The sequence below is a fragment of the Rhinolophus sinicus genome, chromosome 17 (genome assembly GCF_057876585.1).
Source record: "Rhinolophus sinicus isolate RSI-liver-muscle chromosome 17, RSI-T2T, whole genome shotgun sequence".
Taxonomy (NCBI): Eukaryota; Metazoa; Chordata; class Mammalia; order Chiroptera; family Rhinolophidae; genus Rhinolophus; species Rhinolophus sinicus.
The window spans coordinates 145,400,106-145,424,297 of record NC_142517.1 but is presented as its reverse complement, the minus strand read 5'-3'; the positions used below and the strand labels follow the sequence as shown (position 1 = coordinate 145,424,297).

The window sequence follows — 24,192 nt, the reverse complement described above, 5'->3', positions numbered from 1 at the left end:
ACAGGTGACATAAAACTTGAGGAGTATCTCTGTAGGAGAAGAGAGTGGTGGCATCTTGCCTGGGTAGTGAGGGTAGTAGTTGCAGCTGGAGGAGAGGGTAAGTGGAGGTGGGGTAGGCACTGATAGAGAATGCTAGCCTTGGGGCTTATTGTAGCACAGATTGCTAGAACCCACCCTCCATGATTACTTCCCTAAGACACTGCCCCAACATGAGGAGCTCAGGGTTCCCCAAAGCACAGACCAGGAAGCTTTCCCCCATCCTTTGCATCCCAGGGCTGGGCATTCCAAAGGAAGTCAACAAACTCTAAGGTGAAATTAGAGGTCAAGTAAATCAGTGAATCTTCCTTATAAGTAACACAAGTTATGGTTTTCCCTGAGGAGCAGATGAGTGGCTAGAATAATATATGGCACATGGATGACGCCAATAAACATTTACTGAACAATTAATGGCTCCTTATAAGCCTGGGTTTTTGTAATCTACTGAACCATTTATATATTACGTGCTTATATTATTATTCTTCTAGCCACTCCCATCTATCAGGGTCCAGAATCAACAGACCAGGAAGCTAAAGAAATGCAGTTTTAAAAAATATCTTAAATTTTTAAGAGGAATTCTGCTCTCCATAGATTCTCAGGAAAACATATTTTCTCCTAGTTCTAATCTGGCATTCTACCACAGAGCTTGTTCTGAAGAGAGTATGTTCCATCTCCGTTTAGGAGTCAGAACTGAAAAAGATTTCTGAATAAGGGCAAAGTCTAGAAAAGGAAATGGAGAAGAAACTCAGTGGGATTTTTCACAAATTCACAATGACTAGCAGGTTCTGGTATGTTGCTACCTGTCACTGTAACCTGAGCCGAAAGCCAGCTCTGTGTGGCCATCACAAAACTGAACCCAGGACACCATTAGGGAGCCATACACCCAAATTCTGTTCAAATACTGCCACTCTCAGAGCATGTGGGGAAAGAAGACAAACCCGATCTCAAAGCAGAAAAACAAAAACAAACAAAAAAACTTTCAATGCAATATTCTGTCAAAGCTATTCGTGGGCCTTTAAATAGGAAAACAATTCAAACAAATCTTTAGTGGAAATCTATCATGCCTCTCACTGAATACAGTCTTTAGACAACATGAGGCCAGTCTATGCAAGAGCAGCGCTGCTGCCCTGAGAAGCAAGGCCATGAGTTCCAGAATAACCAATTCTGTGATTCTACCTTATAGTAAAGTGCAGTATGTGCAATTTTATGGCTTCACCCGTAACAAAGATGGGCAGCTGAACACTGCAGAAGTCCAAGGGAAGTACTTCTGTGCTCATCTTAGCTAGAAAAAGCCTGTAAATTGAGGTTAACAATTCTTGCCCTATCACTAGTGGTCTTCCAAGTTCAAGCAGCCCATTCTTGTATAGAATGGAAAACAAAACTGCCTAAAAGTCAAAGGACAGGGCTACATCCTGTGCACACAGAGCTACTCAAGTCCGTTTACGATTTTCACATCAACTTTCTGTTTCTAAGCTGAAGAACTTCAGGGAACTGGCTGAGCACTTCTGCAAGGGACCAAAAGAAGAGAAACTTCAGGTTCCCTTCTCCCAAGAACTAAAAGTAGAACCTCTCAAGCCACAAACACTTGAAGCAGAATTTAACAACTGCACAAGGAAGTCTCTAGTGTCCATTTCCTCATTATTTTTTAATGCTCCAAGCAATTAGTCATCACTCTGCAGCAGTCCTGGTTTGAATTTCCCTGCCCAGAGAGGGTCCCCAGAGTAAACGAGAACATGAATTGCCCAATAGCCCGAATGAAGAGTGCAACGAGACTTGACTCACACAGAGCTCAAAAGCTAAGGAAAGCTACAGCAAGGCTACCAGAGGTTATCTGACTCTGGGACTAAAGGCTGCTGGCAGAAGACAGCCTAGGGCCCCAGGGGACCTGCAAGAATCCAGTTTCTCTGGCAGGCTGCATCACTCAGATTGCTTCCTTTTAACTAGCACTACAGTTGACTGCATAGAGCTTTAAGTGTTCTTTAGTCACTGTGGAAGTGTATCATTGACGGTAGGCAATAAATCAAGTCTTAATATTAGAGCCAAAGCTTTCAGCTATACTTACATCCAAGTATTCATCCAGGCCTAACTTGGTAAATTCATATTGGAGGTGAACTCTGAAATTCATGTCTTCTACTGAATGGACTACAATATTAATAAACTGCATAGAGGCCACCTGAAATGAAATTGCCAACGGGTTAGATGGGATCCAAATTTATTTTCTCAGTTTAAGCATCACATATGCTTTCAGTTGCACACATCTAAGTTCACTTACCAATTTCCTTTTTGTTCATTACACTGGGTCTTTAAAAATATTTTATATGTATTTTTTAAATTCAGAAGTCATTTGGTACCATAATTCGATACCACTTCATATCCACCAGGATGGGTAACATCAAAAACAAAGAAAATAACGTGTGGCAAGGATGTGGAAAAATTAAAATCTACATTCATTGTTGTTGGGGATGTAAAATAGAGCAGCCACCCTGAAAAGTTTGACAGTTCCTCAAAATGTTAAATATAGAGTTACCATATGACCCAGCAATCCCACTGCTAGGTATATACTGAAAAGAAATAAAAACATAGTCCATATAAAAACTTGTACACAAATCTTCATAGTACCATTACTCATAAAAACCAAAAAGTGGGAAAGAAAACCCATTGTCCATCAACTGATAGATTTTAAAAATGTGATTATCCATACAATGGAATATTATGTGACAATCAAAAGGAATGAAGTACTTATATGTGCCACAACATGGATGAACTTGAAAACTTATGCAAGTGAAAAAAGTTAGTCACAAAAGACGACATCCACTATGATTCTATTCATATGGAATGTCCAGAACAGGTAAATCTACAGAGATAGAAAGCCTAGGTTAGTAGCTGCCTAGGATTAGGGTTGGGAAAAATGAAGAGTAGCTGCTAATGGGTGCGGGGAGTCTTTTGGGGGGGGACAAATTTTCTAAATTAGGTTGCAGTACTTATTGCACAACTCTGCAAATATACTAAAATTATGCTGACTTGCATACTTTAGATGGTAAATTGGATGGTATGTTAATTATACCTCAGGAAAGCCAACTTTTAAAAGTGTTGTTGGTAATACAGCACACACTATGTAAGTTATTACATACATATTTAGAAAATGTGAAAATTATTATAAGAAAATCATTCAAATCATCTATAATCACCCCCGAAGATAATCACTTCTAAAAATTTCACCATATCACCACACCAAGAGGAACCCAGCAGGATCTCTGACTATTTTTCCAAGTTTTAAACAACCAACCAACCAGTTTCATTCCTTGGAAGCCTTGCATTTACTGCATTCTACCCACAGCTGCATCAGTGGCTCTGAGACCGGCCAGAGAAAACCTGTCCCCAGTGTAATAAAAACAGCATAGAGTGCAGCAGATCTATTTTGCTTTTAACAAAGACTGTTTATTTATGGTGAAAATCTCTCACTGATGATTTCCCTCTATGGTTAATCAGAGCCTCCTGCAAGGAGGTAAAATGATTGTGGGACCCAGATTCACACGTACTCTGGAAACCACCTCACTCTGCCTCTCTCCCAAACCCAATTTCCTTTTCTTCTTAAAATTGTTTGCAATCGAGTTAGATTCTTCCTTGAGTATGTGTTATACATTGGATATCCTTGGAAGATACGTAAACTCTCTAGGTTACAAGGGACTCGATTGCAATTTACTAAAGTCACTTGAAGTGCTATGGTTAAATGAGCCAAAAAAGATTCGTCAGTTTTTTTGTTTTCTTTTGGCCACAAAAAAATACTTTCTATGTTATAAGAATTTATATTGTATTTTATAAGAAATATGTTAATTGCATTCCCAAGACAGTTTATGAAAAACCTCCTTTTCTGGAATAAAAATACGGTTGGATTTTGGCATCTTTCCATTCTTCTACTGAAAGCAAGTCTAAATGATCTGTTGAGTTTTATGATGTGCCTAAGAGGCAACTATTTGCTAGGTGACATGGGAATTGAGCACATAGTCCCCTCTAATTAAGGTTCCTCCATGCATGTACATATGAATAAATGAACTGACATGAAACATGCTCTCGTATGTAAACAATGCAGGTGTTTTAAAGGGCTTAACATAATTATAATTGCAGCAGAAACTCCAATGGCAGAGAGATCCAGTAGGGATGATGAATAAGTGAGGTGGGCCCTGAGTTAATACAATGGGGGACGGTGTAGGCTGTGATGAGCTGAAAAGGCTACCTGCAGACTAAAGGAATAGGGGCGACGGGGCTCCAGCAGCTGACAGTCTGCAAGAACAGGGGTCCGGTATTACCAGAAATTTTTAGCTTAACAATATCAGAAATCTGTATTTTTATACGCAATTTCCGAATGCTTTTATGGAAGGACATCCCTGTCACACTACCTCACAAGCCTGTAGTTTGGCTTCAGCTGGGAGTCTCCAGTTTGCAACCCCGGCTTGAAGGAACAAGTAAGTTCCCCGCAGGAAGGCTGAGGAAAGAAACTGGGGAGGTGAACCAGAGCACAACTTCTTTACATATTTATCAGCAGTGCCCACTCCAGAAACTCCTCATAACAAGAATTGAAAAGTCAATGTAAAAGTACATTTCACATTTGTTTTTATAGCTTTTTAAAAAGCATACATAGATACACTTTATGGACCAGAAAATCTTCTCTATAAAAGATTTCATCTTGCTCACTGATTTCGGAAGGGGCCAAGGACCAGGACGCATAATAAATTTGAGGACCCAGAAACAATTTTTTACATAAAAGGGTTAGAAATCTGCAATGTTACGTTTCATATTTTATAGTCACTGAAGCAATTCAAATGAAAGTCTTGCTTGGCATCCTATGTAAGCACAGGTTTTAGAAGACTCAGCAATGTCAGAACTGACTGGAACATCTGCTCCCGGCTATAAGTGATCTGGGAGACTAAGCCCAGGTAAGGTTGTCTGTGCTGGGTTCAGAACAATTGGATTAGGTCAAAGAAACCCGGCAGATCACTCCAAAGTAATCCGTCACAGGAACTAGAGTAGATTCCACCTTCAGTCCGGGATGAAGGTTTGGGTATATGAATTCAAAAGTGCTCAAACTCCTTTTGCTGTTTGCATCTGAAGATGACAGTCCTGCCGCTAAACCTGACGTTGCTGCATGTGATTTTGCCAGCTGAGTGGCTGTGCAGTACGACTATGCCCTCTCAGAATTACCAGAGAATGAAAGAGATCAAGAGGGGAGAACAATCACTGCTGTATATGAATTTGGAGGATATGTAAGTCAATTCTACAAACCAAAGCACTTGACTCTTTGAGAATACTGTCTGGAGAAGGCCACTGGCTGGGGTGTGCAGAAGAAAAAATGTTCAAGATTCTTGTTTCTGCCTTAAGGACTCATGCAGCACTACTGTTAGCTAAGCTTGGCAGCTGCAGGCATTTGCAGCGGGCGTTAACTTCCTCTTCCCAAATGCATGGCTTCACCCTTTATTTGCTTTAAATAATCTGTACTTTTAGCCTGCACCATAGCATGTAGATAAGGAATAAAACTGGAAATAAATACCATAAAGGGAAAATACAGATTAAGTAGGACAGTCTAGATTGGATTTATAGCATATTATACTCAATTTCCTATCCTTTGTAACATATACATACATACATATGTATGTATAATACATATAAATGTAAATGGATGTAGGAAAAAATTGCTGAAATTGAGTTTTATTGAATGTAGTCCTAAAATAGCTCACCATAAAATCTATGTTATTGTCTTCATTCCTGAAATGTTCCATCAACTTCTCAAAGCGCTGTTTTTCTCCGCAAACCTGAAACACACGTTTGAATAGTGCATGTGAAATTCCAAATATAAGTATTCCAAAATTAGATGCAGACATTTTAGCATTAATAATTATTCCCAGACTATCCATTTTTTCCCTCTCTTGCTATTTACTTTTCTTCTAAGCTAGTTACAAATAGCAACATGAGCCAAGACCAAAGCTGATCCTGGTTTCTTTTGCATGTTCTCTTGGTATTTTGAAATCCATATCAAATGTATTCGTCTTTCATTGGTTACCTTTGCATGTCCCACCAATATTTTTAGCCTGCATTCAGAATCCCAGAGTATTGCTTATAATTAAAAAAAAAAAAAAAATCACTAAAGTTTTCCTTTGTACAAAAAAAGACATGCTATAAGAAAAGATCTTAATAATTTTGTATTTAAATTCTTTGAAAGGCAGACTCAAAATATTCATATCATGTCTAACTAAAACAAAAAATTTTAGTGTATAAGCTACAACACAGAAATTTTGGGAAACTATATCAACCAAGTCAAGGTGAGTATAAACATTTGCAGGGATATGTGAAGTACCACTCTAGAGGCCTAAACCATATGCATTCAGGTTGAATTAATGCATTCATTGAACAAATGAAATAAAACAGGTGAAATACTGTGAACTCTGGGGCCCAAGCTATCTGCATATATACGGAATTAAATACATTAAGTTAAAAACACAAAGTCAAAGAAAGATTTGTACCAAATAATAACTCTGGAGACTTATTTCCAAAATTAAAGGATAAACTTGAGTTCTGTCAGTGTCCTTGGCTACCTTTTGTGGAGCAAAGTCCTAAATCCACTGGTTTATTTATTGCACCTTCAGGAAACATTTAGCTCAACATCTATGGGCTACATGTTGTGTTAGTAAGACACAATCTCTGGTCTTAACATTTTGTAAACTTCAAAAAAATTTTTTTAAATTAGAGTTATTGGAATGACAATGGTTAGTAAAATTACATAGTTTGCAAGTGTATAATTCTGTAATACATCATCTATATATCACATTGTGTGTTCACCACCCAGAGTCAGTTCTCCTTCCATCACCATATGTTTGACTCCTTTTTCCCTCCTTTACCACCTCCCTCCCCCCTTACCCTCTGGTAACCACTAAACTGTCATCTGTGTCTATGAGATTTTGTTTGTCTTGTTCCTTTGTTGCTTTCAGTATGCGTGAAGTTATATGGTTCTTGACTTCTTCTGTGTGACTTATTTCGCTTAGCATAATCATGTCAAGATCCATCCATGTTGTCGCAAATATGCTTACCTAAATTTTCTGATTCCATTTTTTTATCTTAGGGACATTCATTCCAATCCTAAACAATTCTCCATAAATGATATTTCATAATGTTATAACGCAGCCATTCAAGTCCATTATATTAAATTCCATGTGTGCGTGCACGCACGTGTGTACAGGAATTTTGTGTTTTGTTCATCACTCTACCCTCAGTATCTAGAACAACACTTACCACATTGTAAGTTCTCAATAATATTTGTTGAATTGCAGTGAATAGAGAATAAGCAATTATGTTAAAATACACTTAACGAAAGGGACTTGCTACTCTCCACCATGTTTCAGACTGAAACAAGAACCGTCAGACCAGGTAGATAGGCACCAGGATTAAATCTGTAGTGGTGGTTCTTGTGCCTGAACTGAGAATGTTAAGGGAAGAGCCTTTGACCTCTGAGGGCCATCTGGTCTTAACAGCAACTTCATTTTCTCAACAGATTCAGACCACAGTTTACTGTATTCTGATGACAGCTCTCCATTTACTTACACCTGTCTTAACAAAAAATCGTTACAGAAGACAGAGGAACAGTGCATTCACCCAGTCTGGAGGAAGGGGAGAAGTCCAGAAGGGAGAGTTTGAAGTAAAGCCTTTAAAAACACACGTGTTCAATCCCACCCTAGAGAGCCTGATTCAGCAGGCCTGGGTGGGGCTGGATGACGTAGGCGTGTATAATTTTAAAAGTACTACAGACCATCTGATGCTCTGCAAAGGCTGAGAACCAGAGATTTAAAGGGATACTCAGGCTGTGTTCTGCCCCGGCCCCTCTAGAGAATATGCAGTAAGTTCCTGGAAACAAAAGGTTCGATGAACCGGGAAGGCAATGCGAAATCAGCTCCCTAGACTGTGACATCAGTTCCATCTGGTGCCCAAAGTCTCAAGTGTCCCCAGCCTGCAAAAGGGCCCAGTGGGTGAAAACTGCCAAGGCTTGGTAGGGAAAATGTCAGAATTACAACCTGAATTTTCTTGAAGATAAACCTCAGCATAAGAATTTGTCCCCTAGGAGAATGGTTTACTTCAGTCTGTTTTGGGAGGCTGGTAGTGAAGAGAGGCGGTCTAGGATCTGGGGACAGCTGCCAGCTCTCCTGAAAAACAGGCTGCTTAATGTTGTGTTTGAGTGTCTAAGCACTTACTGAACCAGACGAGGCAATGGCCATCAATGAACAGTAATGATGACTACAAATCCTGCAAAATGAAAGGCAAAGCCCTTCAAATTCAAGAATGTCAGAAATCTGGAAAGGACCTTGGGTAATCCAATACCTTCAATGTATGAACGATACCCAGTTACATCACTTATCTCCAATCTGATGAATGACCTACACAGAGGCTAGAAGCAGGTCCTGAACTGCCAGTATGATATTCCTCCTCCCACACAGCCCAACGTGTTCAAGCAAAGATATTCCACTTAAAACAACGGTTAAAGCATTCCAGAATTATCTGAGATGCCAAGAGATGAAAAACGTTATTAAAAACGGCAATTGTTATGTCATGCATACAGTTGATGTCTGTGCACCAGAACCTTCCATGGAGCTTCTAAAAACAGCAGGTTCTCGGGGTCTCAATCAAGATATCCTGAGAATCTTCGCAGATAGAACTAGGAACCTGTGCTTTGAAAAAGTACTTATGGTCATTGTACCAGCATTTGGGAAACCGTGGCTTATGTAATATTAGACTAGCTGATTAAATCCTTAGCCTTTCTGACGACCAATTATAAACCAGATAGCTAGATTATTAACTGTCCAACTCACTCAACCTCCAATTTAGCAACACGAATAAAGAAACATAGTTACTATAACTAGGTATCATAGGAACCCAGTAGGGACTGGCCCACTGACCCTGCACAGCTACAATGAATAGTAAGGTAAAGCCCAAATAATCAAGCATTGTGCCCAGGGCATTAGAGAAAATGGATTTTCTATGGCTGAGGAAAGCACATGGGGGTAGCAATAAAACAAACTACTCATATCCTGTGAATAAGAAGAGATAGCATTAAATCCAGAACAAGCAATATTAGATTAATTTCATGCTGAGTAAAGATCCCCAAAATCATTGTACTACTCTGGTAGGCAGGACTGAAATATACATTATGAGCTTTGAATATACATTTCTTTAGAATTGCTCATTCTGTCAACACACAAATCCATGCTGAGAACATGTGTTATGACATAGAGAAATACTTTCAATCTTCAAAAATAACAGACTTAAATATTTTCCAATTTATAGCTGCTATGAACTTGGTGAAAAGAATTTGAATGCACAAAACAATATTTTGCCAACATAGATGCTAGCTTCGGGCAACCATGAAAAAATGATCTGACTGACCGCTCTCCTCATCCATTGTAAGAACTAGAAGGGCCCCTCCTATCAGTCCCAAGTCCTTCTCTGTAAAGGTTTAGGCAGACTGCTCTGCGGCTAATCTCCTCTAATGGATTCATGGTGGTATTTTTGACATTGTTCCATCGGAACAGAATGGGTTCTCGAGACCCCCTTCATTCCAGCTGAAGCAAAGGAAGCATGCAAACCAGATTCACATTTGTTTCTACATTACTGTAGCAATCATTGAACAAGTGTATACTACAATCCCTCAGGAAATGGGAAGATACGTTTGGGGAAGGTTGGTAAGGCATGTCCCACATCAAAGGAAGTCGTCTAAGCACATAGAGCTCACATCTGGACCACCCCCACACACGTGGTTCAAACAGGACAATCATGGCTGAACGTGCTGCTTCTCTCCTCTAAACTTGGCCTTGTTTTAGGAAATTTGTGAGAATGAAAGGAATGGGACCACTGAGTCTCAGTTATTTTCAGAATCCACACATTGGCCTTTCTGGGGATGCTCTCAAGGCTTTCATCAAAACAAATGTAAGCATCAGGGGCCTATTTGCATGTATATATTATTGCACATTATATTTTGTTGCATGTAACTTCCACCTGCCAACAAAGGCCAAACAAGTAAAAAAAAAAAAAAAAAAAAAAAAAATTGCACTATGGCAAGTGAAATCTGCCATTTCTTGACTTTTAGAGTCACTGGTATTTCTCATTCCCCCACTAGCTTTGACACTGATATCCTATTTCAATAACAAGTACCCACCGGAGTAAGTGGGGTAGGGAGCGAATTTAAGAGACACAGCCACAGAAAGGCTGAGCACAGCAGACTGGAGAGGAGCCCTTTTGTGTTCTGGGGGTTTTCCATCAGGAATTAGACACTCCGGCAGCCAGCGCTGCCAGAAATTAAGTCAACCAGCAGAAAAATAAAAGTACATGCTCTGGAAAAGCAGGTACTCTACTGTAAACTTACGTTTACTACTATAAACTTAAGAGGCATCTTCATTTATAAATCATTTATAGATCACACTCATATGAGTAAGTTTCCTGACCCTGATTAATCCTGTGTAAAGGGAACTCACTCAGGCTCAGATCCTGGAGTGCAAATATCAGTCTGCTAACGCAGCCACCCATCCACCCATCCCTGTGGGGTCCTAGGACATCCAACCCTCTTTGCACCTTTCAGCTCTGACATTGATGAGGGTTAGGGTAGAAATGGGACTATGTGAAGTACTAAACAGAGGACCATAAAACATGGGTTCTAAGTCCTGGCTCTGCTAAAATCCCACAGTGAGCGTGGACAATTCAGGGAACCTCCCTGGACTTCAGTTTTCACACTCATTAATTTAAGAGCCTTAGATGATTTCCTTAGTTTTCATACCCTGTTCTAGGAAGCCATAAGTGTTCCCAGAGGAATGCTTTGGAAGCTCCAAAGATGGAGCTTGGCCAGGAAACGGAAAGCACACATAAGAAAGATTCTTGGGACTTCTATCTTCATTTATCCAGCTCTGCTTGATTACATGAGTTTCCTGGTAAGATTTCTTTTGGAGAAAGAAAGATTCATTGAAGATTTCCATTGCTAATAAAAGTTTGAAAAAAAATCCTCTCACTCACTATCTTGAAGCTCTAAGATTCTAATCTAGGCTTGGCAATAATATGATATTCCCACACTGACCGGCCTGGAAGCCCTACACAAACCAAATTTAGAGAGAAGTACTCGGCTCCACAGGCCCTGAGTACCAAAGATAAGAGCCAAAGCACTAAGGCACAACGTCTGGCTCACTGGTGCTGGCGAGGCGGATAAATCCTGCCCTGCCCTGATAAAATGGGCCACACCCGGGACAAGCAGATACATTTTCACTTCAAGGAGAACTGAAGCAACATCTCAGCTTCTGCCAAAAAACAACTCAACTCTGTTCTCTAACATCTGTGAAAGACATCTCTGAACAGTGTCCCAAACTATTTAAATAAATCTAGGGCCCTAGATGCAAAAGGGGTAATGGTTTAGAGCATCTCTAAGAGTGGGCAGAGGATAGGGGATGATTTCCCCAAAGGGTAATAGTGGAGAAAAGATGGTTTTACAAAGGCCTAGTAATAGAGAGTATATCTTGCTAGCCAGATGGCGAAATGAACAACAGACTGCCGGCCTTCAGCCACTTCTCTGTCCCCCTTCAAGGTCAGAGACTGCTTTTGGCTTCCCCCAGCAACAGCTCCCAGGACACCACACAAGGTCTGCAGCCAGATTGAGGCCTGACTCTTATGAGGTGGCTATAAAATATGCTCCTGGGTTAGTTATATAAAAATTAAAGGCCCCTTGCCTAAGTGTTTCCTTCTTGCCCTGTTGCCTGGCGCCTGCCTCAATACTCTCTTTTTCTCTTCTCACAATAGGGCCCTGTGATCTGCAGGGCTCCCTGCAGGAAGGCACCGTTTTAGAGGCACAGTCTATTATGACTGATTAAACTACCCTTCTCAGGGGTGCCCAGGAACAAAAGTTCTGTTTTCTTTTCAGGGTCACATGAAGTAAACAGTTATTTCATAGTTAGTGCCTAGGTGAAAAGCATCTTTTACCTGCTATTGGAAGCACCAGCAGACTGAGGTTACTGACACCAGGATGGCCTGCCAGAAACCATTTTCCTGAGGTGTTCTGTACTTATGGGGAGTCTGTTAATTTTTGCCCTGAGGTGATTAGACATTTCATGCACTGACACCAAATGGCTACCATGACAAAAGCAGATCATTCCAACCTGTTGCTGGCTCTCACGTCTCCTTGGGATTTAAAGGTGGAAATATTCATCAAATTGAAGCATTCTGAAACTAAGCACCCTTAACTCACTCCACTGGGGGGGGAAAAAAAAACAAAACGAATGAAAGCTGCACAGCTGAATGTACGCTATAATCTACAATTTAACCCTCCTTCCTCATAAATTAATAAAATATTTATATCAATCTTAGACTGGCAGACATCTGATTATGGGCCAGCGGTTTCCTCCACATAATGCAAAACACCCTTTTGACAATATCAGTCACTTTTCCAGATGTTTCCAAATATCCAGATGTTTGGCACTAGGCACACAAAGCATCCAGATGACTGTTTTACTTTCCATGCACATATTTTGCTGTACTGAATAAAGAATCCTGACGTAGAAGTAAAGGGCTAGTGAAATCCCCAAAGGATGACTTGTTGACACACCACACCTTAAATGAGAAAGGGAGCATTTTTATCACTCCCCTAAAAAAAGATGACCTCCATTAAATGCTAGCGAGGAAGGCTCTACAATCTCTCTGGCTTCAGTGCAATACTCACATCTCTTGGTCATCAATAAGGACACATACAGATTCTTTCAAGGCTTCTGTTCCTACAGGAAAACCTTCTAGTGCTTCAAGAGAGACTGGTATTTAAATAGCTACCTGAGGACAAAATGATGAAGGCCTTCAGGCATCTCTGGAATGACTTACAATCAGACCCCTTGAAAGCAGAAGAAGGCCTACATTATCCTTTATTTCATTCACTTCTCCTCATAGCTTCAATCTGGGCGCATACCCAATTTGGTCCAGCAAGGCAAGTGAGGGGACACAAGGACACATTTCTAGTGATCATCACATGCTCACTAAACCAAAGCAATAGCACGTGGTATGAGCTGTTTAAATCCTGTGGCCTTTTCACCAACAGAACTTGGGACCTGCTTGGGGGGCAGATGTCAACCCACACTCTGCTCATGCCTGAATCACAACAAATTAAATTGTACAAAGATGTGCTATGAACTCAGAGCCCTTGAAGAGAGGGACTCTTTGTTTGTGAGACCAAAGACCTTAGTCCACAAATAGGCAAATGCCTGAAGTTTGTCCATTGCTCTCTCCTAACTCTCAGTTCACAGCTCCTCTACTGCTCCTGGGCTCTGCCCCAGTTCTGGGTCTTAATCAGGACGATCTTGCTGTCAGTTACCTTTAACCACTTCTACCCAGCCTAAGATGACAGCCAAACAATGGATGCGGGTAGCAGTCTTAAAGTATGCGCCTCAAACACAGAGGGCCCCTCAGGCCCTTTCACAGAGTCTATGAAGTCAAAACTATGTTTATAATAATATTAAGATGTGATAAACCTTATGCACAGAGTTGACATTTGCACTGGTGGTGCAAAAGCAATGGTGGGAGAATGAAACTGCTGTTCCTTCTCAGGAATCAAGGTAGTGACACTGAATTATACCAGTAATCACTGTATTCATCACAGCCATGAATTCTTAGTTTTTTTTAAAAAGCCAATTTTACTTAAGAGTACCCCTGATGCTGCCATAAAAATATTAATTTCATTTCATCTCTACCGCTGAATGCACATTTTTCGTATTCTATATGATGAAATGGAAAGCTAGCTTATGAATATATGTTATCATGAGGACAAGCACTTCTGTGATTATTCTAGTCATAAGATAAACTAGTCACTTTTTCATTCTTATTTGAAGGAACGACGAACAAACTACAGTTACTCAGACATATATACCTGGCAGTTATTGTCTTGAAAATGAAGTGAGCCTTTTACTTTAGAAAACAACTGACAATATGTGTTTCCAATGATAAAAATTGAACTCTCAAGCAAAAATGAGAATTTTAGAAAATCTGTATCCACTGTGAGCTTGAGAGCTTACCAATATTTAAAATTTTTCTGATGAGATTGGCGATAATAATCATTTATGTGATTTTTTAAAAATATTGCATTATGAAATGTGTCAGTGTTTAGAAGATCTGGATAATTTGGTGAATTGATATTTCCCAAGTGACCACGGCATGTTAGTACAAAGCTATGCATTCATTCAAGGTGCAAGAGAGGAAAATAAATTTTAACGTAACAGAGTACAAGAAGTTCATTAATATGGTTTCAGGTTCCACTTTGCAACTAACCTTTAAGAAACTATTACTCATAGAGTGTTTGTACAGTATAGTATCAAAAAAGAACACCCCCTATTACCTGTTAAAATACTTCCTTTTCCATCTGCATATTTGTCAGGGTGCTGGATGGATTTTCTTTAACTACTTCAACCAAAGCAACACAAGTGACTGAATGCAGAAGCAGCTATGAGCAAGCAGCTATCTTCTATTAAGCTAGACTTTAAAAGATATATAAAAATATAAAATAATGCCACTGTTATGCACCGAATTGTGTCTCCGCAAAATTCCTAGGTTAAAGCCCTAACCCTCAATTCAACCATATTTGGAAATAGGGCTTGCAGGAAGTGAAGTTAATGGCTTGCAGGAAGTGAAGTTAATGAGGTCTTAAGGTTGGGATCTTAATCCAATGGGATTGGTGGCCTTTTAAGAAGAGGAAAAAGGTTATCTTTCTCTCTCTTTCCAAACACACACACACACACACACACACACACACACACGAAAGACCATCTGAGGACACAGTGAGACGGCGGCCATCTGCAAGCCAGGAAGAGAACCCAATCATTCTGGCATGGGGACTTTCAGCCTCCATAACTGTGAGAAAATAAATTTCTGTTGTTTAAGCCATCCAGTGTATGGTATTTTGTTTGGTACTCCAAGATAACTAAAACACTATTCTCACGGATTTTCATTTTTAGTTTTAAATAATAGGTAATTTTTATAGAAAAAGTTAACATCATGTAATGAGATTGTTATTTTTAATGAAATAAGACAGTTCATCTTGGGAGAAATGTCGGTTTAGGTCTTCTGCCCATTTTTCAATTGGATTTTTTTGTTGTTGTTGTTGAGTTGTACAAGTTCTTTATATACTTTGGATATTAGCCCTTTATTCAAGGTGGTATTTGCAAATGTCTTCTCCCATTCAGTTGGTTGCCCCTTTGTTTTGTTGATGGTTTCTTTTGCTATGCAGAAGATTATTAGTTTGGTATAATCCCATTCACTTATTTTTGCTTTTACTTCCCTTGCCTTTGAGGTCAAATTCATAAAATCTTCTCTGACCCCAAGGTCCATAAATTTAGTACCTATGCTTTCTTCTATGAAATTCATTGTTTCAGGTCTTATGAGTAGGTATGTGATCTGTTTTGAGTTAATTTTGGTATATGTGACAGATAGCAGTCTAGTTTCATTCTTTTGCAGAGGACCTGAACAGACATTTCTTCCAAGAAGACATACAACCAACCAACAGATATATGAAAAAATGCTCAACTTCACTATTAAGGAAATGCAAATCAAAACCACAAAGAGATATCACCTCACACCTGTTAAAATGGCTATTATCAACAAGATGAGTAATAACAGGTGTTGGAGAGGGTGTGGAGAAAAAGGAACCCTCATATACTGCTGGTAGGAATGGAAATTGGTACAGCTACTATGGGAAACAACATGTAGATTCCTCAAAAAATTAAAAATAGAATTACTATATGACCCAGCAATCTCTCTTTTGGGTATCTACTCAAAAAATCTGAAAACCTTTAGCCGTAAAGCTATGTTCCACTATGTTCATTGCAGCATTATTCACTATGGCCAAGACATGGAAACAACCAAAGTGTCCTTTGATAGATGATTGGAGAAAGAAGATGTGCTATATATACACAATGGAATACTACTCTGCCATAAGAAAAGATGAAATACTGCCATTTGCCACAACATGGATGGATGTTGAGATTATCATGCTAAGTGAAATAAGTCAGATAGAAAAAGTTGAGAACCAAATGATTTCACTTACATATGGGATATAAAACTGAAAGCAACAATCAAACAAGACAAACAAAGAAACAAGAACTCATAGACACAGACACAGTTTAGTGGTTACCAGAAAGTAAGGGGGATTTCTGAGGTGATAGAAGAGGGAAAAGGGGGTCAACTATATGGTGATGGAAAGAGAACTGACTGAACACGCAATGCAATATATAGATGATGTATTATAGAACTGTACACTTGAAACCTATATAATTTTACTATCCAATATAATCCCAATATATTTAATAAACAAAAAAAAGAAAATTTGATTAAAAAAACTTTTATCGAAATGTTGCTTTAATTTCTAATGTGCTAATGGCATAATGTAGATTATGCCAATACATAATCTACATTAAAAAAAACTTTTGGGGATCCTCAGTAATTTTTAAGAGTATGTATAAAAAGGGGTCCTGAGGCCAAAAGTTTGAGAACTACTGGATTAGAGAATCACCACTTTATTCCTACAAAGACGACAAACCTTAAAACCTAAAACTTGAAGAAGCAAATAAATGGATTTCTAGGAGTAAAATTTATTGCAAGGTTGCTGGGGAGTCAACCACACTATATAAAGACCAACTAGACTTGCCATCTCTCCACAAAGATGAGGTCACACCATTCAGAGACTGATCAGGCTTCCCTATATAGAAAGGAACCCTCTATCAGTTCCATCAGGTAGCAGGAAAAAAAAAAAAAGACTTCCCTTCAGTTCTTATGTTTAACAAGGCCAGCTACTACCCCTGACATTCACCAGGTTGGACAGCAGCAGTCCCTAACTGTCCTCTGTCTCTGGGATGTGCCCACCCCTGTCATGGGAAAGCGCATTACAAGGCTAGATATTGTTTTCCCAAAGTCAAGTGAATTTCAGATTCCAGGCAAGAATATAAGAGAGACATAGAAACAGTTCTTTCCCACGTGGTCTATAGGATATGGACAATTTCAAAGAGAATCAGACTCAGTGAATCCACCCAAATGTGCCCCTGGGACACCTGACATGCTATGATATCGAACAATGAAGAACAAATAGGCAAACAACAAAAAGATGATTCTCTTTTACTAATGGACTGAATATGTCTTATGATACCTACCACACAGAATACACTATCTCCTAGTTTTACAACTATTCCTGGAAAATACTTCAAAATGGAAATTTCAGTGTTTTACTTAGCGGTGTACCAATCAATCTGGGATATTATGCATGTGGCTGGTACAATTACTGGTGGAGACGGAGCCCTCCCTTTCCATGACCAAAACCACACTGCGGAGACACAACAGAGCTGTAGCTCATGTTACTCTGATTGGCCATTTCCACTCTCCAGTGACACAGAGCTGAGGGGGACAGTGGTCAGAAAGCTCAACTGCATGATGAGGGAGGACTGACAGTGGCTGTGGAGCCATAATCGGGAAGTGCGGAGCCATTGTCTTCTACTGAGTGTTCCCATCAGTTGTTGTGAATGAAAACTGAGTACGAATATACAGCCTTGGCAGATTGATACATGGAATGAATGAGCTGGGCTGGAACCACACGCACCACTGTGGTGAAAGGAATAAAGAACGGCTGCTGTTGAACTCCAGTGAGCAGAACAGAGTCTGGGGTCTGATGGAGGAACCGGGAAATGAAAAGCCTAAATAGCGATTCGAGAGCTCACTCGTTCAGACACTGTCCATGCCAGGGACACAGTCACAGACAGGCCCTTCCTAGTAGGAGGTACCCAGTGCGCCCAGCACATTCAACTCATGTTCTGGTCAGGGAAGCAGCAAGCTCCTTTGACACACTGCTGATTTCTAAAAGGAGACTTAGTTATAGAGACTGATACAGCCATTTCAAGGTGGTTGTAAAAGGGAACTATGAACTAATGTCACAATGGAATCTAAAGTCACAGTGATCTATTTTTATTTGAAGCTTGTTACTACCCTAACCATTGGCCTTGGGTGCATTATTTTTTGTTCTTGTTTATAAATTTGTGTACCTACCATTCTATTATGTAAGTACCCTGTTTTTATATCTGCAGTCAAAGAAACACTCAATCAGATGAAAGCATTTGAATATTATACGTATAATACATATTACACATATGGGCGTGTATGGACAAAATTTTATAGAAACATAAAACCGTAGAATTGGAAGGGATAGAGAGACCATGTGACTAATTTGTCATCTAAAGCAGAAACCTTGCACCACAGGATACCAGACCCACCGGGTTATCTTCCCATCCTCCTGACTATCCTTTGTGTTGTGTGCTGGTCTTTCTGAGCTTTCTTCTAGCCCATTCTAGCCTGGTGCCCTTGTGGGGTTCTCCTCTTTAGTTACAATCCCCTTTTCTATTTGGATTACTCACACAAACACACACACACACAAACACAAACACACACACACACAAACACACACACACACACTCACGGACACTTCCAAATCACCTCTGTTTAAATCTGTTCTGACTTTCATGGTTTTCAGTTCAGAACTAAGAATCTGATATTGGGCATTTTACCATCACAAAAAAAAAACAAAAAAAAGAATTTAATAAAAACAAAGCCTATTTTCTTAATCTGAAACAAATTCCCACATCACATTTGTTCCTCTTGGTTGTGTTACTTTCTTCCTAATTAGATGTAGACTATTTGAATACATTTTTATTCTCCTCTTGAGTCAGTGAATTGTCCTGTCTCTCACCTACTGTTTTTCAACTTTGTGGATTCATATCCATTGTCCTGGCTACAAACTTCGTCCAGGGCCCACTCATTTAACGCCTGAGCTACCTCGCTCCCAAACTCCTGCGTCTTTCCCCTCTAATGTAGTTTATACAGAGCTGATGATAGATGATATTTATCGGAATTACATAAAATACCCTTCTCAGATTTCCACAGAATCAAAGGGACTAGATGTAAAAGCACTTCATAAACTGCAAAGCACTTTATAACGATTAGTTGCTTTCCTTTCTTCTTTTCCCGCCTTTTATCTATCTTCCAGTTGCGATTTTTTTTTTAATCACAGGCTTCAAATCTCTCCACTATTACTTTCGCAGAAGCTTAGTCATGCTTGCCTCCTGTCACGCTTTCTTCTGTATCATGGGCCCCAGTCCGATGTTTTTCCTTGTCAATCAGCACATTTATTCTGACTTATCCTGCTCCGAGACAGATTTCATGCCAATCTCTTCTTCTGTTCTCAGAAGTCCCTTCACCAACTCAATCAAGTCTCTTTCTTCCTTTAGAATCCTGCACAAGACCTATCCTCTTTCTTTGGGCCTCATATAAACAGCCCAGTTTGTTCTGAATTTCACTAAATTCAAACACTCCAATAATCTACCCAGTCTATAACTGTTTCAATTAGGTTCGCTTTTTGGCAGAAAGTTGAGGGTGTGTAGAAAGTGTTTGGTGTGCGATGACTTGTTATATAAGGTTGACTATGAACCTGGGACTAAAATGGATCTGGGTAAAAATCCCAAGGTTGCCCTTCACTAATGTAGGCCTATTGACTCTGAACCTCTCTTTCTTTATTCCTACTTCATAGGGTACATCTTAAAATTAAAGTAATATATGCTAGCCTGCTGATATTCAACAAACTATAATGGTAGCCTTACTATTTCCATATATGTATATGCCTTTTTTGTACACATGACATAAATATACTGGCTAATTTTCACAATCTGGAATAAAATGACATAGATTCATGAACTCTGCTTATGTTTTCTTTCTGAAGATGATTGTTTATTAGTTTAAAAGAAATGAACCAAACAAAAACCTTATGTATTGACTATGAAGCCCAAATAAATAAAAATGTGCTGTTTTGGAAGTATTAAAATTCAAATGAAATCTGAACTTTACCCACATAGGAAATCAAGTTCAATACGAACATTCACTGGCAATAACACTTAAACTTTAGTTTACATTATAATAGGGAATAAAACATAAATGTAAGCACAATTCTTAAAGTTTTGAATTACTGTTCTCTTATTGTTAACTGCAGCATACGGATGGCCATTAAAATATCTATTAAAGTTAGTCCTATCTTTCTCAAGGTGATAGAAACTTTGGGGGGACAAAAATCATGCCTTTTATTTTCTGTCAAACTCTCCTGATCTTATAACAGTGCTTTTTCCATTGCAAATAATATAGTTGTTCAGCCACTCCATAGAAGTTCCAAAGAATTTTGATTGTGTTTATTAATTCTAAAGGAAAGGTGGTAATGATCAGTGCCTTTCTTTGGGGAGAGCTGTTATACACAGATAACTGAGCATCTTTGAAAGTCAAGAGAAAGCTAATCATATGAAATGCTACTAGAAGGAAAATTCTAACTCCACACGCAACAGGGACACTGAGCCATGTGAGGTATAACATTACTTGCCAAACATTATAACCAACAGAAACACACACACACACACACACACACACACACACACACACACACGAAGCATCACTGCCACTTCAAACCCTTTCATCTGGTTCCCTTTAGGGCTTGTGACGATGCATAAATCCATCTTTATATTGTTACTCATAATACATACACACACTATACATACACACATATATGCATACATATGACATATGTATATATGATTTATCTTTTTCTTTTCCTAGTTACATATCTAGCATAAGCATTTTCACAATTACTTCATCAGCTCTACTTTAACCCAGAAGCTTATCTCACAAGATGGTTAATATAGCCTTGGGTGTGGGGCTTAGCCACTGCTCAGCACTGGACTTGACGACCCCAGAAATAACCTATAATCCAGGAGTATTTGACATTTAAAAACGATTGTTTCTATTTCATTTTAAAAAGCAGCTAGAACAAACAGAATATTAAAGTTTACTTAAGTCCCAAGATACTTTAAAAAAAAAGATCCTTACTATTCAAGTCAGGGTGGAGTGAGGGAGAAAAAGAATAAGGAGGCAGATCTCTCATTCAAAAAAAGAAACCAAGGTGATCCTAAAATAGACCTTAACCTTACTCTGCAGAAATAAATGCCAGAACGACAACTGAATCCTGACTGGGAACTGAAAACTCCCATTACGCTAACGGTTTTGGGGGTTGGTGACGATACTGCCAGGCTGTAAGAGTTCTGATTCCAGTTCTCTAATCGGCTCACCCTTCTGGATCTTACAAACAGAACAACATCTTATTGTCAGGGAAACAAGTGAAAGTTCCATGTTTAGGGACCTGGGCCAACCTCTGTCTCAGATTCTCTGGGGTCTTAAAGTAACACACAGCGCCTACTGCATTTTTTTTGAGGCCTTTCATTGTTGTTTTCCCAAAATATGATATGAAGGCGCATATGCCAACTGTCTTACAGTTGGCAAAGGGCACAAGTTTTAAAAATGGCATTTTTGCATGAGAAAAAATAACAAGGAAGCAACACCCTGTTTTAAAAAAAAAGAAAAAGTGGATGCTTCAAATGAAAGATGAGGCTCCCTGTTGTAAAAAATCTCACTCAGGCTTGTGGAGAGGAGAGAGTCTAAGTAAAGTCGGGTTAAAAGTAAAGTCAGGTTAAAAGCAAAGCACCTCTACAAGTGTTTGCCAGTTACGGTGATAATCTTGTCTGCCCAGCTTACCACTATCCTCTTCTACCTCCCGTTTTTCTTTCTTTCTTTTTTGAAGCTCCCTCAGGCCCACATCAAAGGAAGGTCTTGAAGATGCTAGAAGTGAATGAATACAGCAGCTGAGGGAGCAGGTGACTGCCCGTGGAACAAGAGGCCCAAGGAATGAGAAATATGAATGGCAACATTTCTGAAATAAATCTCAGACCCTGGCCGCACTCTGTTCTGTCAAAGTGACCTTACGCTGAGCCCACTGCCAGCTTACTTTTGGAGCAAAATAGAACAGTCCTTTCTTCACTAACCGAGAGCGTCAATCTACATAGCCAATGCTTGGAGATGATCAGGGAATACATTTTCTACCCTTGTTCCTTGTTACCTTTCGGCTACATGACAATATGAAGACTTTTTCCTGATCTGCCCAACTTCCTATCCCACCTGTTTTCATCCCACACCCTGCCCCTTTTAAGACCAGAGCTTCAAGGTAAACTAAAGTCCTTGAAGCTTTATTAAGATGCCACCTTCTTTGTATAAAATGACATCGTTACCTGATGTTGTAGGCTGAATAACGGCCCCCACAAAGATGTCCTTGTGCCAATCCCTGGTACTTGTGAATATTTACCCTACATATAAAAGGGACGTCACAGATATGATTAAGTTAAAGCTCTTGAGAAGGGGAGATTTCTTGGATTTTTCTGGGTGGGTCCAATGTAATCACAATGGACATTAGAAGAAGGAGGCCAGAGGATCAGAGTCAGAGAAGGGGCCATGAGCAAGCAGCTTCTAGAAACTGAAATGCAAGGAAATGGATTCCCCAGGAGAATGCCACCCTGTAGACTCATTTTATACGTCTGACCAGCAGACATGTAAGGTAATAAATTCATGTTGTTTTAAGCCACTAAATTTGCGGTAATTTGTTACAGCAGTGATAGGAAATGAATATACCTGGTTAATATACCTCTTGTTCATCCTGAACACAGCTCAAGCACCCTTGTTCCTATAGGAAGCCTCCCCTGAGAAACCCTCCCCCGTCTGCCCTCCTTCCTCTACCTCCTCTTAGTTAGCTGTGCCTCCTCCTTGCAAAGCACCTGGCATTTAGCTTTAGAAAGCCTAGTCGTATAACTGTTGAAATATTTATGTTTCCTTAATGAGACTGAAATGCTCCCTCTTAAAGGCAGGGCCTATGTCTTATTCTTTTTCTTATTTCCAGTGCTTATCAATAGTTCTGAGACATGGGGGGCGCACAACATTCATAAAAAAATGTTTCCAGTAAGTTAGCGTGACCAGTAGCCTTCACTTCCTTACTAGATGATAAAGACACAGATCATAAAGAAATAATTACTTCATTACCAAGGGCTTGGAAATGTTATGTGAATAGCTCCTTTCTCCTCTAGAAAAGCTTTCAAAATATTGTTGGCCCATAGCACACTGGCTTGAAGGAAGTAGTAACCATCCTTTCTATCTGCAATGAAAAAGTTTATAAAGCTTTCAGTCCTGAAGAGAAACCAAGTATTGGGTTGAATGAGAGAGAGAGAGAGAGAGAGAGAGAGAGAGAGAGAATAGAAGAGGAACAACTAGACATACATTGGTTCTCAAAACGTTATTGAGGTGAACTGTATTTTCCAAAAAAGACCACAGCAGTCTCTCCCACCCCACATTCTTCTGCACTGGGACTCTCACACTCCACCATCAAGAAGTAAGGTCATTACCTTCCCCTTTGCATCTGGCTTGGCTTAGCAACTCACTTGCAACTAATAGAATGCAGCAGAAGTGACACTGATGACTTTTGAGACTAGCTCAGAAGACACGTTGCAACGTCTGTCCCTTTGAATGCCTGCTCTCCCGATGTTCCTTCCTGTTCCCTCCCATGGGAAGCCAGCTGTCATGCTATGAGAGGCTCCAGCCACATGGAGTCCTACATGGAAGCACTGCAGTTGACAAGCTCCACTGAGCTCAGCCCAGAAACGAGACATATGAGTGAAGAGGTCTTCAAATGAATTCCTGGCCCTAGTCAATCAGAGCTTCCCAGATGAGGCCCTAGACACCACAGAGCAGGGGCAATCATGCTCAGCCTGATCTCCTGACCCACAGAATCTAGGAGCCTAATAAAACTAAGTTGGAGTAATTTCTTATGCACGAGTAATGAACAGCAACAGTTAATAAACAGTCCAAAAAAATAAATAACTACTATGATTTCACTTCCTGATCCTAGGAAGATGGACCAGCCAGAGAAGAGTCTCAGTGAATTAGTTTAATCTAATTCTGGCCTGGTATGGTGAAATACACTCGTTTTAGAACTGCAGCTCCCATAGTTGGAGATTTGAGAGAATACATTGCTTCTAGTTCAATGAGAAACTGAAAAAAATAAGTACCCTTCCCTCCATGTTGAAAATTTTACCACTAAAGGAGTTATCCACATGGCCTCGTGCTAGATTTATAATCCTACAGCCTAAATGTTCGGGAGGTTAGATTAGACGGGATTAAACTCAGAGGGATGCTGGAAGCCCACCAAAATGTCTGTCTGCT

At 39.7% G+C, this 24,192-nt stretch overlaps 1 protein-coding gene across 12 annotated transcripts in view; it reads right to left on the bottom strand.

Moving 5' to 3' along the window:
* FMNL2 (formin like 2) overlaps positions 1-24,192 on the bottom strand; it is a 281,040-nt gene that overhangs the window by 30,226 nt on the left and 226,622 nt on the right. For all 12 annotated transcript variants that reach the window (XM_074336414.2, XM_074336391.2, XM_074336408.2 and 9 more), the window contains 2 exons: positions 5,769-5,843; positions 2,099-2,209 (listed from right to left, as the gene is read on the bottom strand). In XM_074336414.2, the coding sequence (XP_074192515.1) occupies positions 2,099-2,209; positions 5,769-5,843 (186 nt within the window). The remainder of the gene's footprint in view (positions 1-2,098; positions 2,210-5,768; positions 5,844-24,192) is intronic.